The sequence below is a fragment of the Pseudoliparis swirei genome, chromosome 6, assembly GCF_029220125.1.
Source record: "Pseudoliparis swirei isolate HS2019 ecotype Mariana Trench chromosome 6, NWPU_hadal_v1, whole genome shotgun sequence".
NCBI lineage: Eukaryota > Metazoa > Chordata > Actinopteri > Perciformes > Liparidae > Pseudoliparis > Pseudoliparis swirei.
In genome coordinates this window covers 7,465,789-7,491,083 of record NC_079393.1, presented here as the reverse complement: position 1 = coordinate 7,491,083, position 25,295 = coordinate 7,465,789, and the positions used below count along the sequence as shown (strand labels likewise).

The 25,295-nt window shown below is 43.2% G+C and overlaps 2 protein-coding genes across 5 annotated transcripts in view; both read right to left on the bottom strand.

Moving 5' to 3' along the window:
- Window positions 1–452: 452 nt before the first annotated feature.
- yars2 (tyrosyl-tRNA synthetase 2, mitochondrial) lies at window positions 453–5,662 on the bottom strand. Its single transcript, XM_056416505.1, has 5 exons — window positions 4,105–5,662; window positions 3,008–3,175; window positions 2,683–2,838; window positions 1,931–2,101; window positions 453–830 (listed from the first exon to the last, which is right to left on the bottom strand). Exons 1-5 carry the CDS (start codon window positions 4,890–4,892, stop codon window positions 671–673), a joined length of 1,443 nt encoding a protein of 480 aa, XP_056272480.1. The 5' UTR covers window positions 4,893–5,662; the 3' UTR covers window positions 453–670.
- A 90-nt stretch (window positions 5,663–5,752) lies between these two features.
- The window catches only part of pparab (peroxisome proliferator-activated receptor alpha b), a 34,303-nt gene continuing 14,760 nt past the window's right edge, over window positions 5,753–25,295 (bottom strand). For all 4 annotated transcript variants that reach the window (XM_056416508.1, XM_056416507.1, XM_056416509.1 and 1 more), the window contains 6 exons: window positions 23,449–23,697; window positions 21,361–21,524; window positions 18,607–18,745; window positions 14,815–15,014; window positions 9,669–10,122; window positions 5,753–9,540 (listed from right to left, as the gene is read on the bottom strand). In XM_056416508.1, the coding sequence (XP_056272483.1) occupies window positions 9,296–9,540; window positions 9,669–10,122; window positions 14,815–15,014; window positions 18,607–18,745; window positions 21,361–21,524; window positions 23,449–23,656 (1,410 nt within the window). In that variant the 5' untranslated portion in view covers window positions 23,657–23,697 and the 3' untranslated portion in view covers window positions 5,753–9,295. The remainder of the gene's footprint in view (window positions 9,541–9,668; window positions 10,123–14,814; window positions 15,015–18,606; window positions 18,746–21,360; window positions 21,525–23,448; window positions 23,698–25,295) is intronic.

Below are 25,295 nucleotides of genomic sequence, written 5' to 3'. Positions count from 1 at the left end.
TACACCACAGTGGGAAGTGTGTGCTGTGGTGGAACACCAAAGCCAATATTGAAAAGAAAAAAAAACATTCAACTAATGGAAATATTACATATATGGAAGCTAACAATAACCTACAAGCAAGATTAGTTAATATCGAAAATCAGACAAAACCTCGTACGTTTCCTTCTGGTACAATTTACACTCCACCACTAAAACAGGAAAAAACCGCCACAGCAAGAAATAAGTTGGCCTTAATATATATATAACATAGCAAGAAGAGGAAAAACAAAAATACAAGATTCTTAAAATAGAACTATAAAATATTGGCGAGAAATTATTTCAATTATTCACCGATGGGGTCACAGCAGGATATGTGCTGCGGCCCGTAGCGTCACCCTTGACTGGGACAATGCTGCCCTCTAGTGGTCACTTCCGGGATCTCTGCGGCGGTACGAAGTCAACAGGCGACAATCTGTATATCAAGCGCCTTTTAATACCACAGCTTTGGATAAACGTCACATCTGTACATTTACATATTTATATTCGACAACCACAGGCAATCGCGACGCCAAAAACACACAACAAAAAAAAGTCAGTCCAACCCCGCCTCCTCGCCGACGCTGCCGGTGACCTACCTTTCCGGCCGGGCCAGCACCGGTCGTACTGGTCCACTTAGCGAGAACACACGGCCTCAGAGAGAGAGCCACTTGATGATGTGGAAGTTCTTCTTGCCCACTCGGAGCAACGAGAGTCCATTAGACAGGATGTGCAGTTTGGGGATGAGCAGCTGCTCGGGGTTGTCCGTCCGCCTGTGGTTGATCCACACGGCGCCATCTGAAACCATCTGATACCTGCGCACAAACAAGCCGGCGGTCAGTGAGGGGTCTCCTCTACGTAGCACGGACACGACGAGACGCATCGTGAACATGCCAACGTATCCGATTTTCTAAAGTCTACAATCTAAAATAAATCAATCAAGACACATGGTGCTCCTGCACAGTTTCAACGTGAACAAGTCATACAATGTGTTGCACTGCCTGTTTTATATAATTGGACACTTTATTAAAATGTTGACCGTTCGGATAATTCAAGCAATTTAAAACCATTAGAGGCTCTCGGAACTTTACGAGGGACATTTTTCAATTATGTTCCGATATAAAAAAATTAAAAAAAAGAGGTGGCAGATGAACAAATGATAATATTAATATACTTACACATATATATATATATATGCATACAACATATATATGTGTGTGTGTATATACATATAAATATATACACATATACAGGACTGTCTCAGAAAATTAGAATATTGTGATGAAGTTCTTTATTTTCTTTTCTGCAAAAAAAAACAAAAAAAAAAATGTCATCTTTTTCATTAAATCAACTGAACTGAAAAATTGCCTTTTTTCTTATAATTATATTGATTGATATGTAACAGCTTAAGAAAACTCAAATATCCTATCTCTAAATATTAGAATATCATGAAAAAGTATACTAGTAGGGTATTAAACAAATCACTTGAATTGTCTAATTAACTCAAACACCTGCAAGGGTTTTGACAAACACTCAGCTGTTATAAATCTTTTTAACTTGGTCTGAGGAAATATTAAAATTTTATGAGATAGGATTTTATATATACGTAAGGGTCTATTTTTCTGGGCATTTAACGATCACATAAACACACTGTGGGAATGTAGTTTCATTTCTACCGGTAATGTCCACTCTGGAAGAATAATCCAGTCAGAGGCACGAATCAGCATCTACAGCACAGCGCTTTAACAGCAGCAGCAACAAAGTCGACTGATCCCCCCCCCAAATTAAAAGTTAATTGATTCAAGCAGCAAATCTTAAAATAACCGTTTTATATAACCTCCACCGCATGAGCTTGAGCTAACACCCGACGTTAGCGGAGCATTTTCCAAGGCAGACGTTAAGCTGGAGCGCCTACCCTCTGGGTCCCACTGGGATGGCGTTGACCCGGCGGCAGGCGTCGATCACGGTGGTGCCCGGCTCCAGCATCAGCTCGTGGAAGGGCGCCTCCCTGAAGAGCTCCTGGAGCTCATCGTCACTCATTTCCTCCAAGGCCTGCACGCTGTCGTGGTACAGCGCGTAGGTACATCTGCGGCAAAAAAAAGCATCGTGTGACTTTTCCGGCCTGAAGAGTGAAGAGATTATCCCGTCTGCACGGAGGTCAGGGGCGGCAACGAGGACCCCAGTGGAGTTCCTTTCTCAGTTACTTAAACACTCTCCAACCGAACACACCCCGGCTGCCTTTAACCCAAACAAGATACAGAATTTCAATTGTTACCTTCGCATTGAAAATACGGAAGGTTATGTTTTGATCGCCGTGTATTTATTTATTTATTTGTATGCGTGTTCCTCGCATAACAAAAAAAGTTTTAAACCGAATCGCATGAAATTTGGTGGGATGATTGGTTATTATCTGGGGACCATTTGATTAGATTTTGGGATCGATCGGGTCAAAGGCATGAAAAGGTCAACATCTTCTTTTTACCATAGCACGGTCAATTTCTATCCAATTGGCATGCAACTAATACCAACATGTTCATAATTCAATGCCCAATTTTGTGATATGCGAAGGTATGCGCTCTACAGAGTGCCCATTCTAGTTTTTTATATTATTATATACAATGGCATTAAATACCTCACACAGTGCCAAGGCATGCAGCGTGTTCTGACCTCTTTGCGCTCTCGAAGCCCTCCTTGCCGTGCACCAGTTTGGTCACCTCTGCGGCCAGCCGTTTATGAGCGAGGCGTTTACCCGGCTCCTCCCTCTGCTGCTCCATCAGCCGCTCCACCTCCGCCAGAGGCAGGAAGGTGAACAGCTTCAGGTACCTACGGGGAAGAAAAAAACACCTCAGCCTCGCGGTACAGTGCACAGAAGACCTACGCGGATGTTTCAAAGCAGGATGAGGTGTGTGTGAGCAACCGTCGACGAGATGCTTTCCGGTCCTTATACTGCAAAACCCTCCGGCCGTCATCAACAGACCTCGTCTTCATCTACCTTTCCACACTGGCGTCGGGCTGCCTGAGGAAGAACTGGTAGAGCTCAAAGGGAGACGTCTTGTCTCTGTTGAGCCACACCGCGTTGCCGGCCGTCTTCCCCAGCTTGTCCCCGGTGGAGCTGGTCACCAGCGGGACGGTGAGGCCGTACACCTCCTCCCCGCTCACTCTGCAGGAGGAATCAGGAGTTACTAAAAGTGTCATTCTAATGTTCAGTGGAATCAGATAGTGATGATTGTATTCAAACCAAACTCACACACAAAGAGATGGCAGTTTCTGTTTGACTCGTGTGAAGAGTTTGCTGGATCGGCTCAATGGATCATTATGATTTATAAAAAGGAGTGTGTGTTTATTTTCCACGTGTGAGATACTTGTATATAGACACTTACATTAATATAGTGATAAATACACAGTCAGACATTTTCATCTTGGGTTCAGTCATAAGCTTTATGCTGATAATAAATGAGATCACCTCTAGTTTAAAGACGATGCTTATCAATAAACAAATATGAGAGAGGGCTTTTTTTGAATATTTCTGCTGGTCACCTTGAACGTGAAGCAGTACATCAATATAAAGTCTGTAGTCAGTGTAAGAGCCACACGTGTGTTTTTAGTAAATGTAAGTTTCAGAATTGTTTCTAATTTAATATTTAGAATTATGCTCACGGTGGAGGAACTACAAGTTAAATATATTGAAAGATCTTTATGTTAATGACTTACGCTCGAGCCAGGCTATTATTAATGACGTCATGACGGCAGCAGGTGTAAGAAAAGAGCCGCATTAGACATAAAAGATAGTTGTTGTTTTTTACCGTAGGACCATGAGTTCGTTTTGAACGTTTATTATTTTGTATACTTTGCCAGCGTTTTTTGCAGTTTAAAATAAAATCGAAAGAAAAGGAAATCAACGGTTTCCTGTCATGCGCGTGAGAGGAAACTCACTGTGTCTGCAGCTCTTTAGCGGATTAAGAAAACAACCACGGAGCGCCGCTACAGTCAGCTTGTAAGCATGCATAGTCCTTACAATTCACACACTACTTTAAGTGGCACGTGTCGGTGCGCATACCATTAGTATGTAGGAGTAGGATGGACATTTACTTGTGAATGTACTCGTGGCCAGACATCAAATTGCCCAGCTGGTCGGTGCCTCCGAGCTGAATCTTGCAGCCGTATATCTGGTTCAGGTGGTGGAAGTCGTACGCCTGGAACACCTGGTAGGTGAACTCGGCGAGGCTCATGCCGTCTGCGCTCTTCAGCCGGGACTGCACGCTGTGGCGGCTGAGCATGGTGCCCATCCGGAAGTGACGTCCGGCCTCCGCCAGGAAGTCCACCGCCCCCCAGTTCTTGTACCAGCTCAGGTTGTTCAGCACGGTCACCGTGCCCATTTTTGTGGAGCCGTCCCGCATGTGCAACTCGTGGTTGGCGAAAATCCTCTGGATGCTCTCCCGGAGGCTGCGGGTGTTCGCCTCCACCGATTCCGCCGACAGCGGCTCGCGCTCGCTCGTCTTCCCGCTCGGGTCCCCGATCCGCGCCGTGGCCCCTCCGAGCACCGCGAGGACGTGGTGCCCCGCGCTCCGGAAGTGCAGCAGGCCGACGATCGGGAGCAGGTTGCCCACGTGGAGGCTGTCGGCCGTGGGGTCGAACCCGCAGTAGGCGGTCTGAGCGCCGGACTGGAGCAGCCGCGGGAGCCGGTCCTGCGCGGCGTCTTCTGGGAAAGACTCCTTCAGAATACCGCGTTTATTCAGAGAATAGAGCAGTCCGTTGTGTGCCGGCGAAGAACAGTGCAGTTTAGAGCCGAGCACGAGGCGAAGGCTCGTTCGTCCGCGCAGAATACACGCTCCATGCCGCGATAAATGACAGCAGCTACTCGCCATGGAGGCAGCCATGTTGGACAAATGCCACCGGAAGTGGAACTCGGGGGCGGAGTTGAGATGTTCTTCTTCTTCTTTTTTTAACGGCGGTTGGCATCCATATAATACCCTCTGCTCTGGAGTATTAATCGGACAATGGACTCTTTACCCTTAAAACTAAATAATAAAACATTTTTTTAAAGAAGAAAATTAACCATCCCTACATTTCAATTATAGTTGAGATTTAGAATCGCTGACACTTTGTATGAGTACAGCGCCCCTAGTGCTCTGTTTCGGAAGCGCACCGAAAACAGTGGAAGAGACCGTGGCCCCTGTGACGTATTGATCCACCCCCCATTGTGGGTTAACTGTACATAAATAATTTAAAGCGTTTTTTATAGGAACTTGTACGTTGCAGGTTGTTGTAGGGGTTGTAGAAATTTAAAACTAGTGTTAAGGACCATTCTCAAGGAGAGAAGGTATTTTTAGTTTCATTTGATATTTTAATTTAGTGGTTAATATTCCTAAAAAAATATGAATTTCCTTAGTTCTTGGAAGCAAGCTGTAGTGTAATATACCTTTGCACACATGCACATGTTTTTAATGCTACTAAATTCATTTCTAACCTCCATAAGAGTAGAATGCAGTGGGTGCACGTATTAGTTCTCAATGGTTGGTACAAAAATACACAGTAGATGCAGGATTGACTTCTCACCGTTAGATGGCAATAGATAGGTCCAGCTGATCAGCCCAAAGATGACAAAGCATTTTAATGTTTGTTTGTCTGTAAACAAGTTATCTAGCAAATTATATATATATATACATAACTAAGGTGTGAGGTAAAGAAGGCAAAGGAGTTGTAATAATTTCAATTCAAACAAAAATGCAAAATGGGGTAGATTTTAAAAAAGTTCATTTTATTTTGAAATCCATTCAATGTCAACTCCATTATTTAAATGACTATATATACATTCATCAAACATTTACAGCATTGCTACCAAGCCACATTAACAACACACCCACATACAGTTTCTGATGTCTCTTTGTTTTAACACTATAGCAACAAAAACTCCATAAAATCCAGAAAGAAAAAAACCTATAGTTCCTATGACTGCTGCCATGTGGTAACATATGTCAGTTTAGTAAAATACAATAAAAGGGAATATTATTATTCCTGTAATCAATGTGGTTGTTGTTGTTGTCATTGTGCTGTAGAGGCAGAGTACTATGCACCTCTAGAGAGAAGAGACAGAATGAGAAGGAACACAACAGTTCCTTTCTACGTCCTGGGCTAGTTCAACAAGAGGAAGACGAGGTTTCCCTGATACAAGTTAAGAAGTCTCTTCAATTCAACACAAAACAGACATTCCTACAGACATCACGAATTTTCACAACTTTTCCTCTCGGGCTCTAATGTTCTAAAATGTTTTTAACAGTCTGTCTTTTTTTGTCTCGTAAAATGAAGCTTCAAAAGCACTTTCGAGCCTCTCTCGCTGTACATTGGATAGTTTCCTTAAATCTGCTGTGAACTTCCTGTCTGCATGGCCCTATTATGTTTTAAACCACCAATTGTAGCTGACAACACACATAGTTTATAAGTCTAAAAGTGTGTGTGTGTGTGTCAAGTTTTGTCTTCTTCTCTGAATCTCTCGTGTTTTATGGCATGGTGTTGTACACGCTAAGGCACAGATTGTTGAAGGTTAACCCCGAAGCCAGGCCCGGGAACTAAGAGTCCCAGGAATCTTGCGAGGGGAATAACAAAAACCAGAGCTGCATCGAATGAAATCCCGCATGTGGGACTCACATTCTGTGAGAAGTTATCGGATGAAAGTATCGAGGCAGCTTGAAGGTCAGTAATCTACTCATGGCCTAAGAAAAGGTTTGGTGAGTTTCGTACAAGATGGCAACGGAAAGTCAGACAAACAGCGAGACAAAAATCAGGATTATTAAACGGTACATTCTGCGCTTCCTTCACTGCATCTTCTTTACTCATAGCATGTGATGTGATGAAATTACGAGTGCATACAGTTTCTCCATTTAATCAACAGACGTGATGTGTAATAAAATACAAGTTTGTTCGACAGTAGGCAACTATAGATGATTTCTGCTAATAATAAGAACATTCTGTGCATATATTACCTTTTTTTAAATATATATCTATTTATAGATATAGATACATATCTATATATATATGCAACCTGAGAACAGAGTATAAAAAGAGACCAATATTGTATGATCAGTGCTGGGCTGTAGCTTGATTTTTTAAATGGCAAAAAGGTCACAGAGGTCAGGTTTTGATCAACCATCTAAAAGGTGCGAGCTAGTACAGCCCTGCACAGCCCACATATGCTTTCACTTTAAATCACAAGGACAAGACATCGTGTTGAAATATACTGAATGGGTCGATGCCAAAAATAACAATTAAATAAAAGGAATGTCCCCCACGGGATTCAGATCTATACTCAGATTACCAGTTGCCCTGTTACCCTTAAATCCATTTACATTGCACCCTTCAATCGTGCCATTTCAAATTCACAACTATATGATTTAGTCATTCAGACTATACTTTAGTATAAAAATATGATCCAATTCCATTACAAACACAAGTATGTGGCATGTAAGCAAAAAAAAAAAAAAACATACAGTACTTAAACTACATTTGCTGTAAAATTTAAACACTATTTACCAAACAGAAATACAAAAGTTGATCAGCATTAGTACGTTGTATACCTCAAGAGTTAAAAAGTGGGGCGAGCAGTCAATGTGATCATTTCAGCTATGTACAGAGCACCCAGTGTAGAAAATGTGATGCATTTATAACAACTTATTGTGACTGAATTTTAATGAATGTATGATGACCATGTTTGGATGTTGGGGGATTTACATATTTATATATAAATATATATAATCCAAAGTATCAGCCATGCATTTGTACCATTCCCTCATTTTCTATAAACGCCAATATGACTCATGACAGTTATCGTCATAGATGGAGGACAAAATCAACTTGTGGAAATTTATTTGAGTCTTCACCCATCACCGGAAACTTGTGTAACCACTAAAAAAAAAGTCTCGTCTTTTAGCCGTGAATAAGTCGAGACGACCGCACGATTGAGTTTGCCGTCATCTTTTGCTTTCTTTCGACCAGGCAAAGAGAAACTACAAGAACAAAACAACTCTTTTCAACCTCTAATTGTCAAAGTCTAAGTTTAATCTATGGGGGGCATCACTTCACATCAACAAAAAAAAGTGGAATTGTTTGTTTTCATTTTCCATCATGTCAAAAAGTGCACATAAGACCTCTGAACCTGAATAACTGCATGTGTTATGAGGACAAAAAAAAAGCCCGTGAAATGCACCAGAAGGCCTGAGGACCTAAATAATGAGACATCGAGTGAGACATTAAGAAACTAGGTGTATGGATGTCTGGCCTTTCTGAAGGCTGCAATCCGTTTTAATCTGGGCGTTTACACCGGGAACACCAGGGTGGAGTGCCAAATGTCTGTGCATGTGTTTTGTGAAGAAAGAAAAAGAAGGCCCAGGATTAAATGGTGTCATATTTAACATGCGATCGTGCCTCGGAGGCGCTGCGTGCAGACGGTGAACCCCGGATCAGTTCGGTCTCGAGAAAACTAAACATTGAGCCATCTTATACACGTGTAACAATACTACGGCATCGCATGGTGGCCGCGTTGAGGAGGACACGTTGATAATCCACGGCGAGAGTTGATCGATAGGAAGAGAAAAGGAATATGAAAGTATCATTTCTGGTATCAGTAGAAACATCGTATGGCTTTTAGTACAAATACATGATGATGCTCAGGAGCACCTCGGCTGTGTCTCGGGGGTAAAACACGATGTGAGGGGGGGGGGGGGGGGGGGTTAGGCTGGTGTAATTTTGGCAGAAGCTGCCCTGCTTTGATATCTGTCTTCATGTTGCTGCCCGCTGAAGTCATTTTGGGTGTTGTTAGCTGTGAATGTAAATATGGCTCTTTGACATCCGTACAAAACGCCTCCTTTCAAGCGGACTGCTGGAGTGGCGACTGTCAAGGTCACGTTCTTTCCTCATTTTTTTAGGGCTCGTTAAGGGGTCAGGATAGGAAGGGGGGAGGGGTGATCACGCCGATCACCTCGGATACTCCAAGTTAGCATTCGGTGGGTTTTTTGCGTTTTAGTGATTGCATACACTGGCTTCTCGCTCGAGGGCTCAATCAGCTGTGCACCACGCCTTTGTATCTGCCGATGAAGGTCCGCGCGATGGAGTGGAGAGCGCCGAGAGAACCAGGGCCCAAACTCTCACTGCATGATAGGGGTCGGGGGAGGGGTCAAGCGGTTCAACCGAGCTTATGGAGGACTCCTCTTCCGTCCCTGAAATAAGAGGAGGGTGATTTGTAGAGTGCCTCCTCTTCCAAAAAAAAAAAAAAAAAAAAGAACCGCCCTCAGTACATGTCTCTGTAGATCTCCTGCAGGAGCGGGTGCAGTGAAGTGTCTTCCGTCTTTTTGATCTCCTGCACCAGCTGGGCGTGCTCCGTGACCAGCTGCCGGAGGTCAGCCAGCTTCTGCAGCAGCTTGGGGAAGAGGAAGGCGTTGTCGGGGTGATTGGCCAGCAGGTGGAGCTGCAGCACCTGCACGATGCTCTCCTGGGTTCGCTCGATGTGCACCACGTTCACCAGGCCCGGGCGGTCTGACGGGAGCAAAACAAACGCAAAGTGAGATGATACAAATGTTGGGAAGCGGGGGGTAATACTAAAGGAGGCAGGAGTTCAATCGTGATTCGTGAACATCCCCATTTTCTTCGCCCTGCCTCCTCACCTCCACAGCAGATGATGGCGGCCACGAACAGAGCCAGGTCACTGTCGTCCAGCTCCATGGCGTTGAACCCCATCGCAAACTGGAACTTCGGCTCCATCAAGTCACTGAACGGCCGCCGCAGGCTCTTGAGGAACTCGCGGGTGATGAAGCCCGAGCCGTACGCCACCAGGAGGCCGTCCTTGTTCATGCTGGAGGCGAGCATGGCGAAGAGGGCCTCGTGCACGCCGTACTTCAACAGGGTCACCTGGTCGTTGAGGTCCAGGCACGAGAACCCGGGGACGGACTTCGCGAACTCCGTGAGCTCGGTGACGGTTTCCACCGACGTGCACTGGCAGCAGTGGAAAATCCGAACCTCCGCCTCCCGGTCCTTCAGCGTCCCCCCCGAGCCCACCATCTTTGGCACCAGCGTCTGCTCGGCCAGCTTCAGGGTCTCCATGTCGTGGATGACGAAAGGCTGCGGAGACGAGGACAAGCCATGTGTGAGCCATACGGGGGGAGGTATCGGTACAAAGGGGTTTTCACTTGAAGGGCAACAGTCAGTGCAGTGCATCCGCCCACTGTTTGGACATGCATGACAGAAATACACCCGACGACATAAATATGGAAAAGCTGAGTCGGCAAATCTCTTTGTCGTGAAAAAACCGTCGTGTATGTGGTTTTACCCGTAATCCTTACTGAAAGGAGAGGCTATCACTAAATACCACTACAACTACACTACCGTTCAAAAGTTTGGAGTCACTTAGAAATGTCTTTATTTTTCAAAGAAAAGCACTGTTTTTTCAATAAAGATAACATTAATAAAAAATACACACTATACATTGTTAATGTGGTAAATTACTATTCTAGGTGGAAACGTCTGGTTTCTAATGAAATATCTCCAGGTGTATAGAGGCCCATTTCCATCAACTATCACTCCAGTGTTCTAATGGTACATTGTGTTTGCTAATCGCCTTAGAAGACTAATGTCTGATTAGAAAACCCTTGTGCAATTATGTTAGCACAGCTGAAAACAGTTATGCTGGTGATATAAGCTATACAACTGGCCTTCCTTTGAGCTTGAAGTTTGAAGAACAAAATGAATACTTCAAATATTAATCATTATTTCTAACCTTGTCAATGTCTTGACTATATTTTCTATTCAATTTTCAATTCATTTGATAAATAAAAGGGAGTTTTCATGGAAGACACAAAATTGTCTGGATGACCCCAAATTTTTGAACGGTAGTGTACATCATCATGGGCCATTTAACACTCATAAGAGATTTGAGAGGCACATCATTTCTCTAAAAATATAGCAACAGAGTTAAAGTTGGAGCTGTTGGATGTTGTGCTAAATGTTGACAATTTGTGTCACATTCGGGTTCAAACACACGTCAGTTCAGTTTACATTAGAGAGGCTTGTCCTCTTTTTACAACCGCAGTATAGAACATTGATACATTTATTTTCTATATGGCCATTTTACCCAAGCTGCTGTTCTCAGTAGCTGCAAACCCTGATCATACACATACATTAGGGTCATTCCTAGAACCCGCATTGTTTTTAGTGAAGTAATTTTAAAGCTTTCGGACCCTCATCTTGTTGCGAGAGGAAGAGATGTCTTAAAACCAGATTATGTTATGAGCGTGCAAGATTTAAAGAAATGTGTCCAGACACTAAAAATACCTTTAAGTTGATGAAATGTTTTGGTTTGGTTTTAGTCTGTTTTCTCTTTTAAATTGGAATTATTCATATTTTTAAATGCAGCTTTGAACTTTTTTTTCCATTTTGTTTTGGAAGTTTATTACCTTCGCATTGAAAATGCGGAAGGTTATGTTTTGATCGCCATGTATTTATTTATTTGTATGCGTGTTATTCGCATAACAAAAAAAGTTTTAAACCGAATTGCATGAAATTTGGTGGGATGATTGGTTATTATCCGGGGACCATTTGATTAGATTTTGGGATCGATCGGGTCAAAGGTCAAGGTCATGAAAGGGTAAAAATCTTCTTGAATCACATGAAATTTGGTGGGATGATTGGTTATTATCCGGGGACCATTTGATTAGATTTTGGGATCAATCGGGTCAAAGGTCAAGGTCATGAAAAGGTCAAAATCTTCTTTTTACCATAGCGCTGTCAATTTTTATCCAATTGACATGCAACTAATACCAACATGTTCATAATTCAATGCCCAATCTTGTGATATGCGAAGGTATGCGCTCTACCGAGTGCCCGTTCTAGTTATTTGTGTTTTTGTAGGGTGCTTGTATGAAACCATTATCCAGCCATCATGACCAGTAACCCCTTGTGAGAAATATTCAAAAGCAAAGCGTACTCAAAGTGTAAAAAAACCCAAGATGATTCATTTCAAACGAACGCCCCAAAATGAGCTTTGATAATAAAAATATGTGTACACAATAATAATAATAGTGTCGTATGCACGGGAATGGTAAGCCCGCTCTCTCTGGCAGCAGCGATGCCCTTGATTCAACCCAGTCAGTGTTTTTAGCTGCGTCACCGTTCCCACAGTGGACCGGTGACACCATCTGACGAGCAGCTCCACCTGCTCCTTCACATCATGGCAGAGCTAAATGTGGGCTTGAGTTGCAGGATGAGGCGCATGGAATTTCTACATCAACACTCGATCACCAGTTGTGACACAAGTCGGTACAATAATCACAATGTTCTTCGGAAAAAAAATGTGTTCGTAAACATTTCGTTATAAAAAGGCAACAATCTAAATGTTGACGGTGAACACGTTCGCCTCTTTTTGGAAGCAGAGAAGTCAGAATCGTCGACGTAGCGTCACACCGGCCTCCGCCGTCGGTACTTCAGGGCTAGCTACAAACTTATGGACGCTGAGAAAAAGGGCTTGCGGAGCTTTCTTTTCAAAAGATATTCACACGGTTTACACTGAAAAGCAGAAGCGCACGGACGGAGCCGCGCTTCACCCGACCGACTGCTGCGCCGCACGACACCAGCGGGGGCAACGCGCCGATCTTTGAGAGGGAACGGCGTCTTTACGTAGCATGTTAGCGTGCTAGCATTTGCTAAGTGCAGCTGTTGCTGATGGAAATGTCTTGAAATGATGCCGGTAGGAGATCACCAAGGTAGGATTCAACCCCTCTGGGCTTCTGGACACACGGCAATCCATCAAATAGTTGAGATTTGAAGCGGCGGCACAACCAAAATGACCAACACAACCGCTCTGAGAGCTGCGCTGCTAACTGAGAACCATGCATGGCCTTCCTCAGGTAAGATGTGCTATTTTTAACTTCCTCATAGAACTAAAGAAGAGGATTAGTGGGCAGAATAAATCAATAATGAACATAATTGTCAAGTTTAAGCCCTGGTGGGAATAGTTACTCACACTAAAAAAGGCATTCTCACCCTTTTATTATCCAATAAAGTGATCAGTGTCGCCCAGAGCAGCAGCTGGACATTTCCAGTTTTTCTTTTTTAAGAGGACACTAAATTAAATGTACAATTAGTATGAATCATAGCTCATGGGAAACCAGTTCAGTCAGACAAAACAAATAGTCGCATAACACAAATACAAAGAACATATATTCGCCAAATGAGCTGGCAGACGTTGATGAATTTCTGATTCTGATCCAAATTAGTTGACGACGGAGCGTACATTTTTCCCACGAGGCTGAACAGCCATTCAATGCGCTAATGAATTGGAATGTTTTCAATGTCAACTGTTTTTTTTTTGCAACAGTACCTTCTGTAGTAGTTTTTTAAATTATTTTTTTCATGGTTTATTTAATAAGGGACAGTGCACATTGATAAAAACATTGCAGTAAATGTGCCAGAGTTAGCCAAGAGGCTATTTTTCATCTGTAGTCCCAATGTTACTGATGTTAAGAACAAACCTAAAAACATAAGATTGCAAATACAATCTACAGATAAAGCAAATAAAATAGGGGATAAAATAAAATAAAAATCTTTAAATAAGACTTCAAATAATGTGCGACGCAACAATATTAGAAAGCTATTCTTTCATGCCAAACTGTTCACAAACAATCCTGGAATCAAAAGTTCGAGACGTGACAGAATCTGAACACAGAGCTGTGGGAGTCTGTACACTATGATGTCATGGGAGGTATGGCCAACATCTCCTAGTCCACTAAACGGTCAGTTCATATCTCAACGGCGATATCACAATATAGATTTCTGGTCGGTCAATAAACAAATAGTCTATAGCAAATAAACACATAGTAACTACACATGTTCTTTGTCCACATCCATTTGAATTAAACAAGAGACAAATGAAAAAAAAGGGTTCAAGTAAAAAAATAAAAAAATATATAATAAAATATTTCGAGCTGCAAGCGCACAGATATCAGTGAGACTAGATGATAGTTTAAATTCAACTGAGTTCAGATCAGATTTTCTGAAAAAGATAAGTTAGTCAGTGCTCGTTATTATCATCATCAACTTAGATGATGTAATCGAGTATCACGATATCTCGATATATACGATTCAATCACGATGCGATGCCATTGAAAGACCATGAATGATCATATTCAATTAGCGGCCAGCCTATTCGGGAAGCTCCACGTTGTATACAAGTGCTGTGCCCCCCCCCCCCACCCACTCCCCCCTCTGGACTCGAAATGGACACTTCTCCACCGAAGAGCTTTGATCTCCAGAAGCCGAGGGCGTGTGTTTGAACATGGATGTGCACTTGGGCTGACCTGACCTTTATGACCTGCAGCGGCTGCCCCCCCCCCCCCCTGCTGGCCCCCGCTTTTCTGATGAAAGGAAAATCAAAAGTAACGAAGCTGTTTCGGCGAGGTTGGGGACGGGTGCCGGAAAAAAAAGAAAGAGGAGCGCAGGCGTGGAGCCAAGAAGTGATGGGCCCATACACTGGCTCTTTACACGGATACAGATGTTTCCTTGTCTGGGCCTGGCTCGCGCTGCCGATTGAGCAACTTATTTCTGCCGCTGGCTCTCCGTGGGGTCAGGCTGCCGGGATATATTGAGACATTTCTTCTATTTCACACTTTCAAGCGTGCTCAGAAACTGAAATCCACTAAAATAAAAGTTGGTTGCAAGACAACACGACCTTGACCCGTGAGGAAACTCTGGGAAAGAGAAGAGCCGTGAACACACCGCGACACCTTTCACTCACCAACCCACTACTCTTAATCAACGTACAGGTGTGGTGGTCTTGCCGGTGAGGATGGTTCGAGCCTTGGCCTTGTTCATGTTGAAGTTCTTGAGGTAGGCCTCGTAAATCTGCCGGGCCAGCGTCTTCTGGTCGGCCACCTGGGGGTCTCCCACCTCCAGGTCCACCGTCACCATCTCCGCCTTCAGCTTGAGCTTCTCCGACTGGGGCATCCGGCCAAAACGGATGGCTGAGAGCAGAGCAGAGTCAAAGTCAGGAGAACGGATACAGAATTTGCGCAAGTATGAATCTGTCAGGTCGCAGATTGATTTTACAGTGGGAGAGAGGTTGCAGGAAATTCAACGACAACAATGTGAATATTAGACAAACTTTTATTATTATTAATATTATGCTGCAATGTTATGGTAAAAAATTGCAATAAAGAAAAAAGTCTAAATATTGTTAGAAATTTAGCTAAATTAAAATAATTGTTTCCCAAGAATAAAAGTCATTGTGAAAGTATTATCTTATTTTGACCATAAAATTGGATTTTATAGAAAATAATGTCAAATTTGAAATGATGCCCTTTAAAAAAATATTACAAATACTTTTTAGAAACAATGTTATTGGTGTAAAACTAAATTCAGTCTATTCCAACGACAAAACAAATAAAACATGGTTTAATTTATACGTGATTAATTAGTATAATTTGTCATTTTATTGTGACATTTAATTATTATAAATAATATTATTATTAATATAAAACAGACATTAGGGTGATTAACAAACTCAGTTAACATTAAATCGGAGTGAAAATATTTCACTTTGATGAAGTCAAATGCATAACGATGAAGTATTCAGATCCCTAATTCCTCGACTTAGTCTTTGTCTCGCTGCTTTTAGTCTCATTGTTCAAGCCAATAAAGCACAGTTGAATATGGACAATCAGAAAGGAAACCGAATCAATCTCTATTCACCAAAGAAAAAAAGGTAAAACAACTTCCCCTTTTCATGCATCACAGCAACAGAAAACTATGAGCAAACACAAAAGGTTACTACGTATTACAACGTGAGCTTCAACACTACACAAGAGATTGTTTTCTACGAGAGGCTGCCGGCATCTCTTAGACAGCCTGATCCCATTTGACGAATGAGATTAGAGAACTGAACTGTGTTTAACCCCTCCCTGACCATTTGAAGAGGCACAAGCTGTGACACACACACACACACACACACACACACACACACACCTCTGAGATCCCAACATGCAGCTGCACTAACCGCCCGCTGCCTTTACGAGATAACAAAAGCATAAAAGGGAGATTTTTTTTCTTCCCCAACAAGCCTCTGACTGCGGAGACATACAGGCCAACGGAGCAGGATGGGGGGGGGGGGGCCTAATCTAGTGGACAGCATGCGGGCCCATTAGATAACTGCTCACAAAGTGGGTGGATCATCTGAAACTGGTAACGCTCTCGACGGCGAACGCCTGGACTAGAGTCAAGGCTAATTAAGATGAGAGGATGTGATGCTAAGCCGAGCGTAAGTCGTGGGGACGGGGGGGGCCAGAGAGGTGGAAGGTGGACAGTCTGTCATCCCACTAAATCAAATGTTTCGAGGGCTCATTAGAGAGGACGATTCCAACCTTTAATTGCTTCTTTTGCTACTGTAGAGACTTATTATCACGGTTGAATAATCAATCACGTATGTGTTGTGTGATTATACAAACTATTTGCTGTTGCATCAGCGAAAATTTAATGTTGTCAGCCAAATAGTGCACATTGATTTATGTACATATACACACACACACATATATTTATATATAAACATATATAAATATATATATACACACACACATAAATATATATATACACACACATATAAATATATATATAAATATACACATATATAAATATATATACACACACACCTTAAATGTAAAAAAAAAGCCAATTTGATTTATTTGGGCCAACATTTCAAAGAAATAAAAAAATTACAAATATACATGTTTGAACACAACTCAATGTGCTTTATTGCAACATTATTTTAAGAAAATATAAAGTGTAGAATTCACAATAAGCCCTTTGAAATAAAAATAAAAACAATATATATGTTTGTGTGTATATGTACATAACTCAGTGTGCTTCATGGCAACGTTATTTTAATTGGTAAACTGTAACCTTCCAAGTGTTCCCCTTATTCCTGATGACGTCTGAACAGCTGTTGATTTGAATTGAAAGAAATTAAAACCGCTGAATCGTCCAAAATTAGCAGAAGTTTGGTCTCGTTGTCTCTTCGACCGCCGGACCCCGACAGATCAGGTTGCACTGGTTTCAAATCCCCTTCCTCCCCTTCTACGGTTACATGTAAAGCTCATGAAACTCCATACACTCACACCGATGGAGGAAGCGGAGCCGACACAAATACACGAATCGTATGATCATCCGAATCTGGGCTGGGCCCACTCGGTCAATAACCCCATGGGACTAAATAAAGACGCTCCGCATCCTCACGTTCACACCGGGCTGGAATATCTGCAACGTGTGCACAGGCTATATGCAGACCCACCGACTGACTTTGACCTTTTTCATTCTTCTTTTAAAAATATCCCAAAGGGATCAGAAAAGACACCGACACGCCCACACATACACGCCCACACGCCCACACACTCACACTCACGTCACCTCCAGAATCAGTGTCAGTGTTTCTTTCCCAATCGGGACCTTGACCTTGACCAAGGGTCAGTATGCCATGGTGTACGTTTTCACAGAGTAAACAGCATCCACCAGAATCTCAAACTTTGACCTCAATATCAATTTATTCCAAACAAAGCTAAACGCCTCACGGCTGCTTAAGACAACATTGTGTAGAGAATTCTTCACAGATGTTGCATGCGCATTTTTTTTGGTTGAAAGTAATTGTTGTATTTTTTTTATTTCTTTTTTGTCGAAGAGAGTTTAACTCTCTACGGAGTATTAGGGTCACTCATGGGGAAAGAAAAAAATCATGATTTCTTGAATGCTGCAATGTTATGGTAAAAAATTGCAATAAATAAAAAAGCCGAAATATTATTAGAAATATAGCTAGATTAAAATATTTTTTCCCAAGAATAAAAGTAATTGTGAAAGTATAATCTCATTTTGACAATTACATTTGGATTTTATACAAAATAAAAGTAAAATCTTCCTATTATGTGCTTTTTAAAAATATTACAAATACATTTTAGAAAATATATTATTGCTGCAAAACAAAATTCAGGCTCTCTTCCAGCGACAAAACAAATAAAACATGGTTTAATTTGTATGTGATTAATCATCATAATTCATGTCATTATTGTGACATTTTGGCCCCTTAAAATTGGACTTTTAAAATAATCTTCAGATCAATCTGGGCAGCAAAGTTGACCATTTTGGTGCCATTTATTTATATTTTTGTCACGTAATGATGTGAGTTTCCATCTCGTTCACATATCTTCAACCAAAGGGGTTCAGTGGGTTCAGCTAGTGCAATTCAATATGCTCCAGCGCTGCAGTATGCACAAAGATGAACAGACCATGCACTGCACATGAATGAGTCTTTTTCTAAATAAAGGTCCAAGTGATTAAATGGGTGCATGTGGAAGAAGCCTGGATTAGCCCTCAGTTTGAGGACTGCCTTAACATGCAACTTAACACCCAACTGTGGTGTTCAATTTCCTTTTCATACTAATTATGTGTGTGTGTGTTTACAGGTAACAAGAACTAAGTGTAGGGATGTGTGTACGTGTGTGTGTGTGTGTGTGTGTGTGTGAGTGAGAGAGTGTGTACGTGCCGGGCTTGGAGCCCCGCCCCCGTAGGACTCACCGTTGTGGGACATGCCCACCGACAGGCACTTCTGGAAGCGGCAGTATTGGCACTTGTTGCGGTTCTTCTTTTGGATCTTGCAGCGACGCTCACACTTGTCGTACTCCAGCTTCAGACGGATGGTCCGCCGGAAGAAACCCTGAAAAAGGGATGAGGGGAGAGAACATTGTTAGAATGTGAAAAAGAAAAAGAAAAAATACATGAACCCCTTGGTTCAGGTTTAGAAAAATACATTAAACCTTAAAATGTCATAAACACAGGAAATGACTGTCACCTAAATCCCCCCCCCCCCTCTCTGGAGATCAATAAAGCCGTAATGTATCGTATCTGTTTTGAAACCAGTTTCAGGATCCAGTAAAAAAAAGAAGAAGTTATTTATTCCCATATGAATGATTTGGGCAATATCGTTTCACCATCAGTTTCTCTTCTCGGACGCAATCTCGACAAGAGGTCGAGAAAACGATGGACCGAGATGCGTGTGTGGAGGGGAAGATAATGTCCTGGGGAATTGCTTCATCGGGTATTTAGCCATATTTTATAGCAAGAATTGGAACTCCATCCCAGAATGTCGCCCGCTAACCTCCGACCGACATGCGCGCGCAAAACACGGGTGGTGGGATGTTCGGGCCAAGTGGGCTTCAAACCGACACCGCTCGTGTCCACTGTCAAAACGGATCAGCGCATTGACGACCCATAAAAAACACAAGAGGATATGAGTCATGGTGTACACTACCGTTCAAAAGTTTGGGGTCACAGACAATTGTGTCTTTCATGAAAAATCACACTTTTATTTATCAAATGAATAGAACATATAGTCAAGACATTGACAAGGTTAGAAATAATGATTAATATTTGAAGTATTAATTTTGTTCTTCAAACTTCAAGCTCAAAGGAAGGCCAGTTGTATAGCTTATATCACCAGCATAACTGTTTTCAGCTGTGCTAACATAATTGCACAAGGGTTTTCAAATCAGACATTAGTCTTCTAAGGCGATTAGCAAACACAATGTACCATTAGAACACTGGAGTGATAGTTGATGGAAATGGGCCTCTATACACCTATGGAGATATTTCATTAGAAACCAGACGTTTCCACCTAGAATAGTCATTTACCACATTAACAATGTATAGAGTGTATTTTTGATTAATGTTATCTTTATTGAAAAACAGTGCTTTTCTTTGAAAAATAAAGACATTTCTAAGCGACCCCAAACTTTTGAACGGTAGTGTATATGTATGCAAGTTTACAAGAATACTTGGAAATGAGAACAATTCTGGTCATTTCACACGTGAGGTTTTGTGCTTGTGCTCTTCGCAGTGATTTGATTGGCTGGCTTCTGTTAAATATTCACATGCACCGATCCCCCCGCCCCCCCCCCCCCAAAAAGAAACTTGAAGACAATCAGAAATCTCATGAAGAGAGTCCAAAGATCGGTTTGCGGCAATAATCTTGAATCCTCTCTTTTATATTCACCAGTCACACAAATCCAAACACCTGGTATATACCGGCGCTCACATGGTCATGTGATATTATTTTGGACTTCAGGAGTCGCCAACGCTACTAATACATATATAAGCTACTATATCAAGAGGCACGCAGCAGTTAAAGATGTTAAAATGCGTTCCATTAACTGTGATTCGAGTTCCATTAGGCGACCCGTTTATCATTTCCTGTCACCTCTCGAGAGGCTTTAAATCAGGAAACATTAGAGTAGCTTTTGAAATGTGCCACGCCTCGCTGGCCCATTGCAGGAAGGGGCTTCATTACCCTTTGGCACTTCATATGCCACTTCTGATAGACGCACGTTTCATGACGAAAAGGTCAGGAGAAGCCATGCACTAAAGCACCTTGACTTTAGTGATAACCTTTAGTTTTACAGTCCTCTGGCTTCACCTCTCGTAGCTCCACTGCAGTCCGGGATGCACTTTATTTAACCCTCCTGTTACCTTTAGGGTCAATTTGACCCCAGGCTGTTTTTCACTGTGTCAAACATATAAGAAATATCAACTTTTTTATATATTTAAAGGGCTATTTAGGTAGTCAACAAACAAACATAAAGTACCTCACACTTAAACTTGGGAAACAATATCAATTCTAATAATTTTCTGGAGGTTTTAATTGCTGGGGTCAAATTGACCCCGAGGGTAAAATATGTTAGTAAATGTGAAGGTAACAGGAGGGTTAAGGTGGTGTAAAATCATCTCTCACTTCAGCCACTTTCCATTCTTTTTTTACTTTCAGGGACTGACAGAAAAGAAGCAAAATATAAAAACAGACACACACACGCACTTCAAGTCAGGCTATCTTTGTCCTTCGATGCCTCCTAAAGAAACAGCCCTGGGTTGCTCCTAAACATGACTAGTAAACAATTAACTGATGGATGATTGAGCGACTGCGTGTAAAAGGCTGAGCCTGGTAGTTCTGATGCTTTACGGAGTTATCAGTCGTCACAGGTGTTTTTTTCAGTGTTTCAATATGGTTTTTATTGTGTATAGTCAGGAGACCGTTTGTGATTATTGGCTCGTCTGTGCTCGAGCGTGAGAGGACGTGATTGATGGATATTGACAGAAATATTGACCGGGGGAGGGGAGAGCGAGAGCGAGAGAGAAAAGAGCAGTAAGTAAAACAGTGTGTACGATGAGAGATACTGTGAGAGAGGCCAGTTGAGATGGCATCAGATAATAACGTCCATTAAAAAGATCGACTCAACACGAACACAGACCCGAATGTATAACTCATGCTCGCCGTCTCACCTTGCAGCCCTCGCAGGCGTGTACGCCGTAGTGGTAGCCCGAGGCTCGGTCAGCACACACCCGACACTCCAGATTGAGCGACGAGGAGGCGGACGAGAACTCGTCCTGGCCCGCCGCCAACCCGTAAACCACCGACGACGGGCTGGATGCCGGCGTCAAGGAATCTAGATTAAAAAAATACACAAGTGCGTGGGCGAATTTAGAGGCGGCGTCGAACACATCTTAAGACAAACACAGTTTCACCAGAGCAACTCATCTGTGGCCGGGAATGTTTGATTCCTGAACATCGTGGATTGTGCTGGCATTCATCGAACAGAAGTTGAGGAAAGGCGAATTGTTTGTGTGCACAGAGTTTCTTAAAATGGTGCCGCCCGCAACTGCAGATTCAATCAGGAGAGACAATGGATCTTATTGACCCCACACGCGGAAAACAACCATATCGGATTTTTTTCGTGGGCGCATGCACAGACTCCAGTTCCTCACTATGTATCATTGTGTTGGTGGTGTAGACCTATTTCTAGTCCCACACGCATGAAACTGTTTATTTCCATTGTGTGTGGAATAGTGGTCTTTATTGCACTGGAGAATACTGATGATGTCACCACGATGCGCATGTGGATTTTTGCACGACGCACTTTCTTGACAAGGACCTGGAAGATGACCGGATTTGCCTGCACTCCTCGTACTGTATAACCATCAAAGAACCGGTGGCCTGAAACCCAATCCGCTCACCCCGACAAATTATTGTAGTTTTAAGAGACAATCGGACGAGCGTGCCCACTTCACACACACACACCGACTGGCCGGGTGTGTTCAGTTTCATGCATCTCGCCTACAACGTAATACCTTCGAAAAAGGTTAAAACATCATAATTTGTTATAGGCCACAAGCTGATCTTGTCACCACAATCAGGCAGCAGTTGAGTTATTATTTGGGGGGGGGGGTATTGTCGGGAGGAAAAATCTTCCTGAATGGCTGCAAATGCCATGTCAAAAATGTGAAGAATGCCTTGACCTTGACCGTGACCTCATGCCTGTGACTAGAGCATAACATTGATGGAGTAGTGGTACTTATCCTCCTCAGGGATGACAGACCATAGTTGTCCCAACAGTTTTCTATTTCCACCTTGTGAGGGCCACATGGCTTGGGTAGAACTGGCTACGTGAATAGCAAAGACGCAAGGGTATAAAACAGTGGCACCCAGTCAAGCCACACGAGTTGGCCGAGAGACGCCAGAACGGGGATGAGTGATATTTGGCAGCGTACGTGGAGCCGTGCTCCCGGCCCGGTGACCTCGTTTCCACTGAATGTGGACAAGGAAAGCGTGTCGGTGTTTCCGTTTACAGCACCACTCTCTCTAAACATACAGAAATCCTCTCTCGTGACATCATCAGATGATTCCATGACGCCTTCTCCCCACATTAGCCTCATTTTTCTCCTTCACTCTCCTTCGCACTATTCTTCCAATAAATGTGGGTTTTTCTGGAATATGCACGACTTCTTCACCCCTTGCATAATCTGGCGATACCAGAATTTCCCCAGCTGCCCATGTGACTTTTATTCTGAAGGAAACACAGCGGCGAGATGGATTGGCGAGGAGAAGGGCGGGAGGAGGAAAGACAGAGCGGCTAATAAAAGCATATAAATAACAAAAAAGTTGAAAAAATAAGGTTAGAAATAGGGAAGTACATTGGGAATAAATGCATCAGGACACACAGTAGAGGTCAGAGACGAGGACAAACAGACTACGACTAAAGGAGTGTTGCCTGGAGGGGTAAATCAGACAACCCGAGTAAACAAGGGGGCTGTCAAAGGATTGGAGAGCGGCTTTGTTGGAGTTCAAGGCAAGAGGTTAAATTCGCCAACGTATATGTCATCTCTGAACATGCAGTTGGTGTAAATAAGGGCTTAGGGGTTAAACTGAGGAACCCCTCCTCTGACAACAACTGCAATGGTGAGGAGATTACACTGAGCTGCTGGGGACACTTTGGCACTTGGAAAGGACAGGATGGGAGCAAATCCCAAGCACATTTTAGATCATCAACACATCGATCATTTCTAAATTCAACGATTATAATGAGACTTCACCCAGAACAGTGGAACCTTCCGAGCCATTGCTGGAGGACTGGTACTCGGGGACATCGAAGGAGCTGAGAGCGTCGTCGTTGACGGACTGGGAGATGTCCTGGAGCTCCTCCATGCCGCCGATGAAGTGGTCGTCGCCGCACAGGGGGCTGCCCGGCACCGAGTCCTCCAGGGGTGAGGGGGGATGGTAGTGTCTCTCCATGTCGACCATCGCGGTGCAGGAGAAGGCTGCCGACACCTTCACTCATCAGACTGCAGAGAGGGGAGGGAGGGAGGGAGGGAGGGAGGGAGGAGGGTTGGAAAGAAAAACGAAGACCACGAGGTCAAAGAGGTCCTTTGGAAACACAAAGTAGCAGACGGATGAAGACACGGTGATAATTATCAACTATGAACTATTCATACACTCTTGTCATATCCATTGAATGTGTTTTAACTCTAAATCTGTCCTTCTGTACACATGACATCTATTGCATCTGTCCATCCTGGAGAGGGATCCTCCTCTGTTGCTCTCCTGCAGGTTTCTTCCCTTTTTTTCTCCCTGAAGGGTTGTTTGGGAGTTTTTCCTGATCCGATGTGAGGTTTTGGGACAGGGATGTCTATGTGTACAGATTGTAAAGCACTCTGAGGCAAATTTGAAATGTACAAATATACAAATAAACTGAATTGAATAATTCATTTCTAAAGGTCACCACTGTCGGATTTTCTAGAGGGAAACAATGAAAATGCTAACATGCTAATGATTAGCACATATTATGTGAACCGACATAGTTTAGTATGCTCCCACGTCAACATTTGTTTATTGGTGATGACTACAAAGTGCATGTCATTGACTTGGAAGTACTCGTTTTCAAGTTTCACCAAAAAGGGGAAAAAAAGACCCTCAATACACAAACGCAGGGCTCTCAAGTTTTGAAGACAGGCAAGAGTGACATTTCCATCACTCCCCCCCCCCCCCCCCCCACCCACCGCAAAACGAAATTTTCGGATATCAGTCAGTCGTGCGAAATTCCAGGATGCTTTAAATTCATTGGTTGCTGGATTAAATCTTACCCAGATACAACAGATACGGTTTTTTTTCTGATTGGCTATTGTGTAGCCCATTTCTTTTTTTTGATTGTCTGATAAGTGGCTCCTCACAGCAGAACTCCAGGGGAGCGCTTGATTCCTCCACGGTGAGGGCAGCGCGGCCAGCTCATGTTTGCGTGCTGCGGCACATTAAAACATTAAATAGCCGAGAGTTTTTTTCAGCGTGAGAAATACGATGTGTGGCGGGAGTGCGTGACGTAAGACCGAAATGCGTGAGTGTCACGCTCAATGCGTGACACTTGAGAGCCCTGCTAACGAGCAGTGCCGATGCAACGTGCGGCCGAACAGAAGCCGCATGATGCCATGGAGGGGTCATCGAGGGAATGAAGGTTACGGGCGTATCTCATGACAAAACACAGGCCCCCTCCTCCGCACATTCACTCCAAACACAGTAACCGTATCCTTGTAAACCTCATAGCGCTGCAGAAAGAGAAAGACAGAGAGGACAGAGGGTGAAGCATCGGGACGTGTGGGAGGAATGTAGCTCGCCAGGCTGGTTCTGGGGCCGCGCCGCGATAGCTCCGGCGTTGTCTGGGAGAGACATGGCAGACAGTGTCCTGAACAGTCGATGGGCGAGATGTTGCTAAATTGCACAGTGGGAGGAGCTGGTGAGTTAAGAATTTGTAAGACCAGCAGCGGAAATGGACCTTACACCACATGTTAGAACTTCATACATGTAAACTAGGTCAATCTTCAGTAAGCTAGGGTGACCAGACGTCCTCTTTTCCCTGGACATGTCCTCTTTTTGAGACCTAAAAAATGTG